At 42.0% G+C, this 15,676-nt stretch overlaps 1 protein-coding gene across 2 annotated transcripts in view; it reads left to right on the top strand.

Moving 5' to 3' along the window:
* rgs3a (regulator of G protein signaling 3a) overlaps positions 1-15,676 on the top strand; it is a 256,992-nt gene that overhangs the window by 41,765 nt on the left and 199,551 nt on the right. For both annotated transcript variants that reach the window (XM_072694696.1, XM_072694615.1), the window contains 2 exons: positions 11,839-11,920; positions 12,430-12,535. In XM_072694696.1, the coding sequence (XP_072550797.1) occupies positions 11,839-11,920; positions 12,430-12,535 (188 nt within the window). The remainder of the gene's footprint in view (positions 1-11,838; positions 11,921-12,429; positions 12,536-15,676) is intronic.

The raw sequence follows: 15,676 nt of genomic DNA, 5'->3' as shown, positions 1-15,676 counted from the left end.
GTCTGGAGTTGATGAGCTGCTCTCCAGTATCAGCATCATCATATTCTCTTGCCGTCACGTTTTACTGCTTTGCTAGTTTTGATTAGGGCTGTATCTAGTGGGCAGGGCCTATCTACATTTTGGCGGTGTCAATATAACGAGTCAAGACTGTGATGTAACAGTTTTGGGGTTTTGGAATCGGCCTGTTCTCCAGCTCTGTTCTGGGTCTGCTGGTTGTTCTTCTGAAGGAGAAACTGCAGTGTTGGAGGTTCACGGTTTGTCACTTCCACCTACTGAACTCTCATTATTCAGCTATTCCAAGATAAACACAGTTCTCCATTCCTTTAATGAACCTGGCGCTGAGTGTTGAAGCTCCCTAACCGATACGGCGGTAATCTCTGCACTGGCAGAGGAAGCAGGCAGTGATAGAGAGAGCATGTTCTCCTTCAGCACCACTGTTACAGCGAGTGCCGTCTACTGTCTGGTAGCAGGAAGCTTCAGTGGCTTATCCACAGCAGGCATGATGCCTGGCTTGGGCCTGGGGGCTGGCCGGAGGGGTGTGTGTGTATGTGTGTGTGTGTGTGTGTGGTGCAGGGGCCACTTCCTGCTATTCTTCTCGCGAGTTTGGTTCCCATGAGCGCTCTTGCCAAGCGCAGTGTGGCTGGAGCGGCCGATCCGAGCGCTCGTCTCGCCTTCGCGACGCCGGCCACTGGACACACGCTCTCAGACCAACCGACCCACACACACACACACTCGCGCGCTGCCGTGGGCCGCCACCACAGGACCGTGGAGACATGCACACCATCCACGGGCTGTGTAGGGTCTGCGTCGGCTGCAGACTCCCTCAGGTTAGTGGGAGAGAGGCAGTTCAAAAGTTTGGAAACACTTAATATTAATATTAGTAACTTTGTGTTTTGGTTTATATTAAGTTCAATAGGTTTTGCTGGTGTACTCTAGGAACCAAAATGTATGTGTATGATCATTTTGCCAATATTTTACTTACCTGGGAGTTATTGGATATATGACATTATTGATATGGGGGGGGGGTATTGATGATATATAAATTATCAAAAATATTTATATTTTATTTTATTGGAAACATTGATTGAAACTTTTGAACATTAGTGCATTTTCAGACAGACATACAGACAGACATAAAAACAGGTAGACAGACAGAGACATGATTTCTTACATAACAAAATAGATAGATAACAGACAGACATAGACATGTATACAGACAGACATACAGACAGGTCGACATGTAGGCAGAATGACAGATAGACAGATACAGTAAATAACAGACAAATATGTAGACAGGTTGACAGATAGACAGGCAGGTAGACTGTTTGACACATAGACAGACATTCAGAGACATGAAGACCTAAAGACTTGTCAGGTTGACAGACAGACAGAAAAATTGATAGATAGACAGGTGGACATATAGACAGGTTGACAGGCATATAGACTTGTGGACAGACAGACATAGAGAGACATGAAGACATACAAACAATGGACAGAGATGCCAACCTTAAGACATACTAGCTAACATGTGGACATGTTGACATAGACAGAACGACTTATAGACATACAAACTGAAATAGATAGGTGACAGACAGAAATAGATAGGTGACAGACAGAAATAGATAGGTGACAGACAGAAACATGATTGGAGATGGAATGACAGACAGACTGCAAGACATATACCAAGGTTGACAGACAGACAAGCATGTTGACAAATAGACATGAATGATGACAGGTTGACAGACAGACAAGTTAACAGACACGTGGACAGATAGAAGTATATGTAGACAGGTTGACAGCCAGAAACAGTAAGATAGACAGACATGTAGACAGGTTGACAGACAGACTCACTAAGATAGACAGACATGTAGACAGGTTGACAGACAGACTCACTAAGATAGACAGACATGTAGACAGGTTGACAGACAGAAACAATAAGATAGACAGACATGTAGACAGGTCGACAGACAGACTCACTAAGATAGACAGACTTGTAGACAGGTTGACAGACAGACTCACTAAGATAGACAGACATGTAGACAGGTTGACACAGACTCACGAAGATAGACAGACAGATGTAGACAGAGTAACATAGACAGGTTGACAGAAGTACATATAGACCGGTTTGCAAACAGAAAGGCATGTAGACAGGTTGACAGCCGGACAGTCATGTCGACATGTTGACAGATAGACAGACAGGTTAACAGATAGACAGATACATAAGGATAGACAGACATAGTAAAGAAGTGACAGACAGACAGACATGTAGAGAGAGATATGGAGACATATGTATAAGACATATAAATGTCTTATACAAATATATACAAATGTCTCTAAGTTACAGACAGACATGTAGACAGTCTGCTGCACAGACATATAGACAGGCATGTAGACAAGCAGACAGATAAAGAAAGATACAGTATGAAGAAAGACAGACAGACAGATATTTAGACATGTACAGACAGACTATAGAGAGATTCACACAGACATCAATATTAGCAGGTGGACAAACAGGCAGATAGATAAACATATACAGATCCGCTAAATGGACAAAAGTATTGGGACACCTGCTCATTCATTGTTTCTGAAATCAGGGGTATTCAAAAATATCCTGCTTTTTTAAGAGTAACTGGAGTAGAGACCAAATTTCCAGGGTTCTCCAGGCTTTCTACTAGGATATAGAGGAGCATTGCTGTGAAGATTTGATTGCATTCAGTGACAAGAGAGGCATTAGGGAAGGTTCAGGATGTTGGATGATGATCAACACCCCACCTCATCCCCAACTCCCTGACTCCTTCTTAACGTACTGGATGGAGCACCTTCATTCCTCATTCCAGAAAGCATAGTTCTTCCACTGCTCCACAGCTCAATGCTGGGGGGCTTTATACCCCGCTATAGCCCACACCTGGCATTAGGCAGCATGGAGCCAATAGGTTAATGCTTATCTGCTCCAGAGAGTCCTATTCTACTGTCAGTACTTCTCTACAGGGACTAGAGGAGATGTGTGTGTGTGTGTGTGTTTGTGTGCATTTGCACATCTGTGTCAGCAATGCGTGCAACTTAAAGTAGCTGAATGCATTTTATTAGAAGGGGTGTCCAAAAATATTTGGACGGGGAGTGTATATAGGCAGACACAGACACTCAGGAGAGAGCGAGGGGCTGACGAGTGAGTGTGTACAGGTTTTTCAGAGCTGAATTATTTATGCAGGGACATGAGAGAGAGAGAGAGAGAGAGCGAGAGGGAAGATGAACAGGGTAATATGTGGTAAAATACCTAAACACATGCAAGCACACGTACACTCACAAATACACACACACACACACACACACACACTCATTCACTCGCCTGAAATCCACCCGGCTCCAGCTAGAACATATCCATATATTGATCCTGACAGGCGAGCTCAATTACTGGATGTAGCAAGCGTTACCCGAGGCAGAGTGTGATAGAAGCACATGGCAGTGTGTGATCCTTTACATCTCCAGCTCTGGAGCTGCAGTGCTGCTCTTTTTGACACACCAGCGCTTGTTTACTCTGTGGGTGGATAACAGTACAACAGTGCAATCCATATTATATTGTTTCTTTGAAAGTGTTTTAGCTTGTGGGTAGTGTGTTAGCCTGAGGCTAACGTATGCTCATGTTTAGCTGCGAAGAAGCCTTTCTGAAACACTCTGTTCCAGAAGTCCTGGTCCTGGTCTAGGTGTTCTCTGGAACATTTCAGTATTTTTTTGACAGTAAGGGAACATTGTAGGACTGTTGGGGACTTCTTTACTCGTCTTGTGGTCTGATCTTGGGCTGAACTTGCTAGGATGGCCTGACTTGGCCATATTGGTCAGATGTTTCACTTGTAAATGATGTAGCTGATTTCTGATTGTTCTGAGATCTTAAAGCCCTTCCCAGACTCGTCTGCATCTACAGTCTTCTTTCTGAAGGCCTCAGAGAGCTCTTTGGATCTGGCCATGATGGTGATCTTCACCTCTTACTCCAACCATCAAGAGCAAACCAGACTAAATGTCTGAGGTTTGAATAAGACAGACTCCTCCAGAATCATCCTCTCCAACCGTGTTCTGATCATCTGCAGCTGATGTTCTGCTCCTGGGTCTGATTTGACACATCTGAAGTAATACTGTAGTACTCAACCAATCAGGTTATGAGGTTAGAACTAACTATGGTATAGTTAAAAATCAAATTTTAAACATCATAAAACTGTATGGTTGTGTGTGTGTGTATGTGTGTGTGTGTATTACACAGTGTAATACCTCTCTGTGAGGGAGCTTTTGGAGGCATTAAACCAATGTTGCGAAATCAGTGGAATTCCCCATTAACTTTGATGTTGGCGCACAATTGGCAGTTATGCTCTCTGTTGTGAGTCCCACATCATCCACTGGCCTCAATTTGAGCTGTAGGCATGAGTGCACCTGGCCATGCATGCATCTGTGTGTGTGCCAACAGGGGCGAATGGGGCAAATATACACCCATTGGAGCATAAACACCATGTTGCCTCATCTGAGGGTAAGCCAGATTGAGAGTGCTTGCTTTTTGTGGATCTAAAAACCATGACTTAGTCATTCTGTACTCCAGTTTGAGTGTTTTCAGGCCTTGCCCAATATTAAAAATGTTTAATCTATTATTAAAAGAGGTGTCCACAAACATTTGGACACATTGTGTATATGAGACTGCAACTCAAAGGGAGGACCTAATTGTCCATGTTTTATTTAGCACAGTAAATGTGATTATATTGAAGTACAGTGGCTGTTCTGTTATTCTTGTCAGTTCATGTCTAGAATGACCCTAACTGGGCGAGTGTGAAAGGGTTAAGCAGTGTTAAGCAGCAGTGTAATCCCTGTGCGAGTTCTGCCGTACCTGTGCATCAGTACACTGCTGCTGCAGCGCTTATCCAGTCACTTTCATTCACCACATCCTTTGGCCGTCTTCCCTTCTTTTCTCTTTTATCCTCCCTCTCTCTCCTCCTCAACCCTCCCCTCCTCTCTGCTACGGTCTGCTCGCCAATCCTCCGGGATGCTTTCCCCCAAAACCAGTCTGTCTCCCCTTTTGATCTCTTTCTCTTTCCTCTTTTTTTACTTTGTTCTGCTCTGTATTGATTCTTCCTCTTCTCCTTTCTCTGTAGCACTCCTGTCTTAAAGCAATAGTTTGGCCCAAAAAAGGGAAAATAAAGAAACCTACACAGTTTTTCTCCCTTTCACCTAAAAGTGGTCAATCAGCCAAATCGCCTGGAAAGTCTGCATCTTTAATTCTGCACTGGAGCTACGAGGCTAATGCAGCTAACAAGCAATGGCTTCTAATAAAGTGGCCAGTAAGTGGAAGCACAAGATAGTGGGTGTTTCTAATAAAGTGGCCAGTGAGTGGAAGCACAAGGTAGTGGGTGTTTCTAATAAAGTGGCCAGTGAGTGGAAGCACAAGGTAGTGGGTGTTTCTAATAAAGTGGCCAGTGAGTGGAAGCACAAGGTAGTGGGTGTTTCTAATAAAGTGGCCAGTGAGTGGAAGCACAAGATAGTGGGTGTTTCTAATAAAGTGGCCAGTGAGTGGAAGCACAAGGTAGTGGGTGTTTCTAATAAAGTGGCCAGTGAGTGGAAGCACAAGGTAGTGGGTGTTTCTAATAAAGTGGCCAGTGAGTGGAAGCACAAGGTAGTGGGTGTTTCTAATAAAGTGGCCAGTGAGTGGAAGCACAAGATAGTGGGTGTTTCTAATAAAGTGGCCAGTCAGTGGAAGCACAAGGTAGTGGGTGTTTCTAATAAAGTGGCCAGTGAGTGGAAGCACAAGATAGTGGGTGTTTCTAATAAAGTGGCCAGTGAGTGGAAGCACAAGGTAGTAGGTGTTTCTAATAAAGTGGCCAGTGAGTGGAAGCACAAGGTGGTAGGTGTTTCTAATAAAGTGGCCAGTGAGTGGAAGCACAAGGTGGTAGGTGTTTCTAATAAAGTGGCCAGTGAGTGGAAGCACAAGGTAGTGGGTGTTTCTAATAAAGTGGCCAGTGAGTGGAAGCACAAGATAGTGGGAGTTTCTAATAAAGTGGCCAGTGAGTGGAAGCACAAGGTAGTGGGTGTTTCTAATAAAGTGGCCAGCGAGTGGAAGCACAAGGTAGTGGGTGTTTCTAATAAAGTGGCCAGTGAGTGGAAGCACAAGGTAGTAGGTGTTTCTAATAAAGTGGCCAGTGAGTGGAAGCACAAGGTAGTGGGTGTTTCTAATAAAGTGGCCAGTGAGTGGAAGCACAAGGTAGTGGGTGTTTCTAATAAAGTGGCCAGTGAGTGGAAGCACAAGATAGTGGGAGTTTCTAATAAAGTGGCCAGTGAGTGGAAGCACAAGATAGTGGGAGTTTCTAATAAAGTGGCCAGTGAGTGGAAGCACAAGGTAGTGGGTGTTTCTAATAAAGTGGCCAGTGAGTGGAAAGACAAGGTAGTAGGTGTTTCTAATAAAGTGGCCATTGAGTGGAAATACAAGGTAGTAGGTGTTTCTAATAAAGTGGCCAGTGAGTGGAAGCACAAGGCAGTGGGTGTTTCTAATAAAGTGGCCAATGAGTGGAAGCACAAGGTAGTAGGTGTTTCTAATAAAGTGGCCATTGAGTGGAAATACAAGGTAGTAGGTGTTTCTAATAAAGTGGCCAGTGAGTGGAAGCACAAGGTAGTGGGTGTTTCTAATAAAGTGGCCAGTGAGTGGAAAGACAAGGTAGTGGGTGTTTCTAATAAAGTGGCCAGTGAGTGGAAACACAAGGTAGTGGGTGTTTCTAATAAAGTGGCCAGTGAGTCAAAGCACAAGGTAGTAGGTGTTTCTAATAAAGTGGCCAGTGAGTGGAAGCACAAGGTAGTAGGTGTTTCTAATAAAGTGGCCAGTGAATGGAAGCACAAGGTAGTAGGTGTTTCTAATAAAGTGGCCAGTGAGTGGAAGCACAAGGTAGTAGGTGTTTCTAATAAAGTGGCCAGTGAGTGGAAGCACAAGGTAGTGGGTGTTTCTAATAAAGTGGCCATTGAGTGGAAATACAAGGTAGTAGGTGTTTCTAATAAAGTGGCCAGTGAGTGGAAACACAATGGCAGGTTTTTGCTACTGTGCACTTTTGCACTCAGTTCAGAATCACCCCCCCATCACGCAAACACTCCATGCAGACCAGCAGGAGGTAGTCAAACAGCATGCAGGCAAAATGGCCTGACATATGTCCAGAAGCGGCGCTGTGGGGGGTTAATATGGCTCAGCTTCGCCTGCCTGACCTTTCACTATCACAGCAGGCGAGCTTTCATTAATGCACCAATCACTCACTTCAGCTTAGCTTTGACACAGTTACACCTTCCCACCCCGTTTTACCCTCACCGGCCACTTTATTAGAAACCCCTCCACCCTGCTGGTGTACAGTTTGGCAGTGTAACTCATATGTAGCACAAAGTAGAGGTTTCCAACAAAGTGTCCCGAAGTGGAAGCACAAACCAAGTGTTTCTGATAAAGTGGCCATTCAGTAGAAGTACAAGGTGGGTGTTTCTAAAACAAAGTGGCCACTGAATGCAAGTTCAAGGTTGGTGTTTCTAATAAAGTGGCCATTGAATAGAAGTGTTAGGCAGGTGTTTCCAATAAAAGTGTCCAGTAAGTGGAGGCACAAGGCAGGTGTTTCTGATAAAGTGGACATTCAGTAGAGATACACGGTGGGTGTTTCTAAAAAATGGCCACTGAATGCAAGTTCAAGGTTGGTGTTTCTAATAAAGTGGCCAGTGAGTAGAAGTGCAGGATAGTTGTTTGTAATAAAATGGTCAGTAATAGGAAGCACAAAGTAGGTGTTTCCAATAAAGTGTCCAGTGAGTGGACATGCAAGGTAGGGGTTTCAAATAAAGTGACCAGTTAGTAGAAGCTCAAAAAGAATGTTTCTTATAAAGTGGCCAGAGAAAGGAGACACAACGTAAGTATTTTCAATAAAGTGTCCAGGGAGTGGAAGGTCCAAGATAGATGTTTCAAATAAAGTGGCCACTGAATGCAAGTTCAAGGCAGGAGATTCAAAGAAAGTGACCAGTGAGTGGAAGCACAAGGCAAGTGTTTCTGATATATTCAGTAGAAGTACAAGGTTGGTGTTTCTATTAAAGTGACCTGCGAGTAGAAGTGTTAGGCAGGTGTTTCCAATAAAATGGCCAGTTCGTAGAAGTACAAATGAGATGTTTCCAGTAAAGTGTCCAGTGAGTGGAAGTACAGGATAGTTGTTTCCAATAAACTGTCTAGTGAGTGGATACACAAGATGTGTGTTTCCAATAAACTGGCCAGTGAGTGGAAGCACAAGATGGGTGTTTCCAATAAACTGGCCAGTGACTGGAAGCACAAGATGGGTGTTTCCAATAAAGTGTCCAGTCAATGGAAGTATATATATATAGTTTCCAATAATGTGGCCACTGAATGCAAGTTCAAGGCAGATGTTTCCAATAAACTGTCCAGTGACTGGAAGCACAAGATGGGTGTTTCCAATAAACTGGCCAGTGAGTAGAAGCACAAGATGGGTGTTTCCAATAAACTGGCCAGTGACTGGAAGCACAAGATGGGTGTTTCTGTTAAATTGTCCAGTAAGTGGAAGCACAATTGTTTCTAATAAAATGGGCAGTGAGGACATATCCTGAAATGTTAAATAGTTAGTGTGTGATTTTAGAAATGTGAAACTGGCATCAGAGCTGAAAGGGCTGTGTGTGTGTGTGTATGTGTGTGTGTGTAGGGGGGGGGGTGATGGCAGCACTGCAGCACTTTATTGTTTTCATCCTGTCTTCATCCTTTCATAACCGAGATTCTTACTTTTCTCCAGGGCTTAAAGTAATATCCCTGCTCAGCAGATGAGCTGGAAATTCTTCCTTTGTGCCGGCACACTCTGTTAGTTTTGGCACTCGGAACGGCATTATTTAAATGTGTGTGTGTGTGTGTGTGTGTGTGTGTGTGTGTGTGGCTGGGTTGGTGGATAGGTGTGTGTTTTGTGGACATTTCCTCATCACATTTCTATGGAACTCTCCACTCTTCCTGATTGTGTGTGTGTGTGTGTGTGTGTGTGTGTGTGTGTTGGACAGGGTTGAATGGTACAGGGGGAAAACACCCATTACAGTATCTCCTGCTCTTGATAAAATGAGAAACAGGACTGTAAAAAGATGATGAAAAGTTCTAGACTGGTGGAGAACTGGTTACGTGGATGATAAGACACTCACAGTGGAAAATCAAGCAGATCTCGAGGCACAGCGTGAAAACATGGGAGCCACAATGAAGAAAACAAAGGTTATAGCAACAAGAAAGACCACTAGCTTTACCACTGATGGGGAACAGCTGTAAAAGTGGTGGGCAGCTTGGATCATTTATTGCCGTCAAAGGATCCAGCGGTCAGGAGATACAACGCAGATCAGCTCTCTGTCAAACAATCATGAAGGAGCTTGTGAAGATCTTCAAATATAATGACTCACGTCTACAAACAACGGTCAGATTTGTCCAGGTTGTGATATTTTCTGCAGATGTGAAAACCTGAGAAAAAGCAGGACAGGACAGGACTGGTGGTGTTGGTAAAGGCTGCAAAGAAACAAATGGATTCTCATGAACCCCACATAACCAAAATAGAAAGCTATTTAAATTTAGGATGTTTAAAAAATATTTTGGAACAGTTTAAGGTAAAAGAAGTATACGAAAAATAAGATCCCGAGTCTGGAGCATCCGTGCTGTTACTGCACGGTTCTGCAATAGCTTTGTCCCACAAACTTCCCTCAGACTTTTAAACAACAGAGACTGAACTACACCCTCCCACTGTTGCTGTGTAACTTTCAATGTATTTAAAGCAAATCATTTGGATTAAATTGAGGTTATTTGGACATTCTATTGAGATAACATGATTATATTGTGTTAAAACTGTGGGTATAATAGGATTGTATTATGGTTGTCTTGGAATTATATTGAGGTTGTATTTTTATTGTTTTAGGCTGTCTTGATTATGTTGATGGTGCATTACCTTATGTTATTGCTGTGTTATAATGAATATAATTAAAACTCATATTGGGATTACATTGAGGTTATTTGGGAATTATATAGAGACAATACAGTGATTAGATTCTGGTTATATTGGAATTATAGTGTGGCCATATAGAGCTTATATTGGGATTATGGTAAGGTTTTAATATGATTATATTGTGAATTTATTGGGATAACATTGACGTTGTATTGGATTATTTTAGGCTGGTGCATTGCCTCATGTGATTGCTGTGCAGCTTGATCATTTATTGCGAGTGCATTGTGGTTACATTATAATTATATTAAGGTTGGCATGGGTTTTATATTAAGGTTGTATTGAGGTTATATTGAATATACATTGGGATTATATTGAGGATGTGTTGGGATTGTATTGTGCCTATATTGGGATAATATTGAGGTTGTATTAAGTTATAAGACTCATATTGCTTATTGCAGTCACCTGTGATACTAATGCTATATTGTATTCTGCAGGCCTTGTTGTTTGTGTGCATATGTATATATGTATGTGTGTATATATATATATATATATATATATATATATATATATATATATATATATATATACAGTGTGTGAGTGTATATGTAAGTCTTTCCTTAAGGCAGACATGAACATGTCAGAGAATGTCATACTCTCACCTGTGACTCTGCTCTTCAGTCAGACCATGTAACATGTTAAGTGTATGTGTGTGTTTACATGTGTGTGTGTGGGGGGGGTGTGTGGGAGGCATATGATTATGGCTTATATAAGTTATGCTTGAAGACGCTTGTGGCTCTTCAAGTCAGATGCTGTGTGTGTGCGTGTGTGTGTTTGTCCTCTAAAACAGTAATGTATCCCGAGTGCTGTAAAAACAGTGTGTCTGCCTGTAAAACTATATAACATTAAAATAAACCAGATAAACATAAAGTCAGTGGTCAGTGAGAATGTCTACCTGTATAACTTTATATAACATTAGAACAAATCCAAAAAACATAAAGTCAGTGGTCAATGAAAGTGTCTTCTTGTAAAACCCTATATAACATCAAAATAAACCTAAATAAACAAAGATCAGTGGTCAGTGAGAGTGTCTACGTATAAAACTCTTTATAACAATTCAATAAAGTCAGTGGTCAGTAAGATTGTATATCCATAAAACTCTATATAACATTAGAAGAAACCCAAATGAACATAAAGTCAGTGGTCAGTGAGAGTGTCTACCTGTAATTAACTCTATATAACATTAGAACAGATCCAAATAAACATAAGGTCAAGGGTCAGTGAGAGTGTCTATCTATAAAACTCTATATAACATTAGAAGAAACCCAAATAAACAAAGGTCAGTGGTCAGTGAGAGTGTCTGCCTGTAATTAACTCTATATAACATTAGAATAAACCCAAATAAACATAAAATCAGTGGTAAGTGAGAGTGTCTACCTGTAATAACTCTATATAACATTAAAATAAGCCCAAATAAACTAAGGTCAGTAGTCAGTGAGAATATCTACCTGTAATTAACTCCATATAACATTAGAACAAATCCAAATAAACATAAGGTCAAGGGTCAGTGAGAGTGTCTATCCGTAAAACTCTATATAACATTAGAATAAACTTAAATAAACAAATGTCAGTGGTCAGTGAGAGTGTCTACCTGTAATTAACTCTATATAATGTTAGAATAAATCCAAATGAATCTAAAGTCAGTAGTCAGTGAGTGAGCCAGTCTCTAACCCCAGCGATATTCAGGTATGTAATATACCCATCAGCTTTCATCCCCCCCCCCCCCTGCAGTTAAAAGCAGGTTAAACGAGAGCTCCCTGCCTGCTGTATCCAACAGGTGGCAGTACAGCACATTCATACCTGTGTGTGCGTCTGTCTGTGTGTTCTCTAGGTGACCATTCTTAGAGGAAAGGACGGCTATGGCTTCACCATCTGCTCCGACTCACCTGTACGAGTACAAGCTGTGGATCCAGGTAAGAACGTAAGAGCACGGTGTGCATCTGCTGTGTCAGTTTCTGTATCTGTGTATTTTGCTTTCTCTTGTTATGATATATGTAAATTATGTATGATCATTAAAAAGCCCTTTTATCATTTTTATCTTACACCATCAATCATATTCCGCTTAGAATTTCAGCACCTCCACCTCCACACACCTCCCACATCCGTGTGTGCGTCCCTAAACTTACACTTAAATACAGGAAGAGTTTACTGTTTATCAGTGTGTCAGTGTGTGTGTTGTGTGTGTGTGTGTGTGTGTGGGGGGGGGGGGGTGCACTTGTGTCAACTCAAGGTGGTTGATGGTTAATTAACATTGCTCTTAAAAGAGTGAGGCTGAAAATGGTTCATATGAGTATGTGTGTAAGTGTGTGTGTGTGTGTGTGTGGTGGGGGTGCACATGTGTCAACTTACGAATCATTTCAAAGAATATCTCACGGCCCATTGAGTTTGTGTGTGTGTGTGTGTGTGTGTGTTGTGTTCTCAGGTGGTCCTGCGGATGTGGCCGGCCTGCAGCAATTGGACACTCTGCTGCAGTTGAACGGTCAGCCTGTGGAACAGTGGAAGTGTGTAGATCTGGCTCATGCCATTAGGTACGTGGCACACGATTATGTGTATGTGCATCTGTGTGTGTGAGTGTGTGTGTGTGTGTGTGTGTGTGTGTGTGTGTTGTTTTTATAGCCCTTCTGTGTGTTGTGTGCCCTGAGATGATGCAAAATATGAGCAATCTGACTTTATGGGGTCAGCTTGCCGGTGCTCCTGAGGAAATAAGAGGTATTGGGTAAAAATGTTTCTTTTTGAGCTTATAAACCTGATCTCTATCTCCTGCATCTGTATTGTTCCATTAGTCCCCTTTAGACAATCACTCTGAACCTAATTACTGAATATCAGTAATTATATAACTCTCTCTCTCTCTCTCTATATATATATATATATATAAAACATTAGAAAAAAAAACAAATAAACATAAAGTCAGTGGTCAGTGAGAGTGTCTACCTGTAGTTACCTCTATATCAAGTTAGAAAAACCCAAATAAACATAAAGTCAGTGGTCAGTGAGAGTCTACCTGTAATTAACTCTATATCATGTTAGAATAAACCCGAATAAACATAAAGTGATCAGTGAGAGCGTCTACCTGTAATTAACTCTACATAATGTTACAATAACCCCAAATAAACATGAAGTCAGTGGTCAGTGAGAGTGTCTACCTGTAATTAACTCTAAGTATTGTTATATTAAACCCGAATAAACATGAGTCAGTGATCAGTGAGAGTGTCTACCTGTAATTAACTCTATATAATGTTAGAATAAACACAAATAAACATAAAGGCAGTGATCAGTGAGAGTGTCTACCTGTAATTAACTATATATAATGTTAGAATAAACACAAATAAACATAAAGGCAGTGATCAGTGAGAGTGTCTACCTGTAATTAACTATATATAATGTTAGAATAAACCCAAATAAACATACGTCAGTGGTCAGTGAGAGTGTCTACCTGTAATTAACTCTAAATATTGTTATATTAAACCCGAATAAACATGAGTCAGTGATCAGTGAGAGTGTCTACCTGTAATTAACTCTATATAATGTTACAATAACCCCAAATAAACATGAAGTCAGTGGTCAGTGAGAGTGTCTACCTGTAATTAACTATGTATAACATTAGAATAAATCCAAATAAACATAACCTGTAAATGTAGACACTCACTGATTTAATAATAAAACATGTGAACCTATTAATTCATGCCATCATCTAATCAGCCAGTCATGTGGCAGGGGGCTGTAATGATAGGGCCCATTTGAGAAGCCCAACTGGGTCCCACTAACAACAGATGTACAAGCCCATGCCCACCTGGAACCCACCCAGCCCAAATTCCACCCATGTGAGCGTTGCATGAGCATGTTGGCTGGGAATCGTTCTGCCTCCTGCGTTTGCATCCAGAAGAGGGGGTTCGTCCAGGGCGCCATACATAGGCTAGAACCACCACTGTATGCGTGTGTATACTGAGCCAGTGCGGCATCGTCTCCTCCGCCCATAAATCAAGTCACCTGCCGTTAATGTTCTTGCTTAATGGGAAGGATGCAGATTCAGGCCGTACAATAAAAGATGAATAATTACCCGTGGCAACCGGAACGTGTTTCCGTGCCATTTCAGCAGCTCCCAATTCTCCGCCTGCTCCTGCCGCCTGTGTTATTTCTTTTATTTTTCAGGCTCAGGACTCTCACAGTTCATTAGTGAAGCACACCACTTATATGGACAAAAGTATTGGGACGCCAATAGATACTAGATTTTGGAAGAGCATTGCTGTGAGGATTCGATTGCATACAGCGACAAGAGGCTTAGTGAGGTCAGGATGTTGAATGATGATCACCAACCCAACTCATTTCCAACCAACTCAACCAAAGAACACAGTTCTTCCACTGCTCCACAGCTCAATGCTGGGGGGCTTTATACCCCTCTAGCCCACGCCTGGCATTAGGGAGCATGGTGCCAATAGCTCCATACAAGGACTATCTGTGTCAGTAATGGCTGTCCACAAACTTTTGGCCATATAGTGTGTGTATGTATGTTTGTAGTATAGATGTATGAGTGTCAAGAACCTTCTGAAAGGTCTATTACAGAAAGGTCACAAACATTTATGGCTCCTTATGGAACCAAAGGCGGTTCTTCTGTGGCATCGCTCCAAGAACCCGGTGATGTTTAGGAGTGTGTGCCGGCAGCCTTTCATTTGGGGGCTTTCAGTCTCCATATTTTCCTTCATTTTTTGTATTTTCTTGTTTACTCTTGTTTATTTAGACACTCAGGCCTTATTATTAGCGCTGTCACTCATGTTTTTGGATCGCGCAGCTTGATACCGGACGGAGGCCAGCGCTGGTTCGGGGCGAGCGGAGAAGCCACTTCAGATTATCATCAGAATGCTCTGTCAGAAGTGACTCACTCTCCTCTCCTTCTTTACTTTTCTTCCAGCTGTCATTCCTCACGCACTCGCTCTCTCTCTCTCTTTCTTACTCTCTCTAAGTGTCTCTCACTCTTTTTCTCTTCTCCCCAGTGTTTGTGAAGAATTCGGATAAAGAAAGACAATGCGTCATACATTTCAGTCCATTTATCTCCTTTACTGACTCTTCCCCTCTGTCTGTCTGTCTGTCTCGCTCATTCACTATCTGACATCCCTATCATTATCTCATTGTCTCTCTATCTCTATGTCTCTCTCTCTCTCCCCGTCACATTCAGATGAAATGTAATTGTAATTGCAACAGCTGTTGCCAAGACAACAAAAGGAATTAATTAATGCTAAGTCAAAGTATAACTATGTACGCTATATGGACAAAAGTATTGGGACACCTGCTCATATTCATTGTTTCTTCTGAAATCAAAGGTACTTTTGCTGGAGTAACTGTCTCTACTGTCCAGGGAAGAAGGCTTTCTACTACATTTGGAGGGCATTGCTGTGAGGATTTGATTGCATTTAGCGAAAAGCGTTTTTAGGAGGTCAGGATGTTGGATGATAATCGTCACCCCACATCACCCCAAATCATCCCAAAAGTATTGGATGGAGTACCAGGCTTTATTCCAGAGAGCACAGTTCTTCCACTGCTCCACAGCTCAATGCTGTTTTATTTGATTGACAGTACTTCTCTACAGGGTGCATTTGCACACCATTTTGCAGCAATGGGTGTAAGTAGCTATATGCCTTCATTAGAAGGGACGTCCACAAACATTTGGACATACA

This window comes from Salminus brasiliensis, chromosome 1 (genome assembly GCF_030463535.1).
Source record: "Salminus brasiliensis chromosome 1, fSalBra1.hap2, whole genome shotgun sequence".
Lineage (NCBI taxonomy): Eukaryota > Metazoa > Chordata > Actinopteri > Characiformes > Bryconidae > Salminus > Salminus brasiliensis.
Note: the sequence above shows the minus strand (reverse complement) of the source record. Positions and strands in the feature narration are given on the sequence as shown.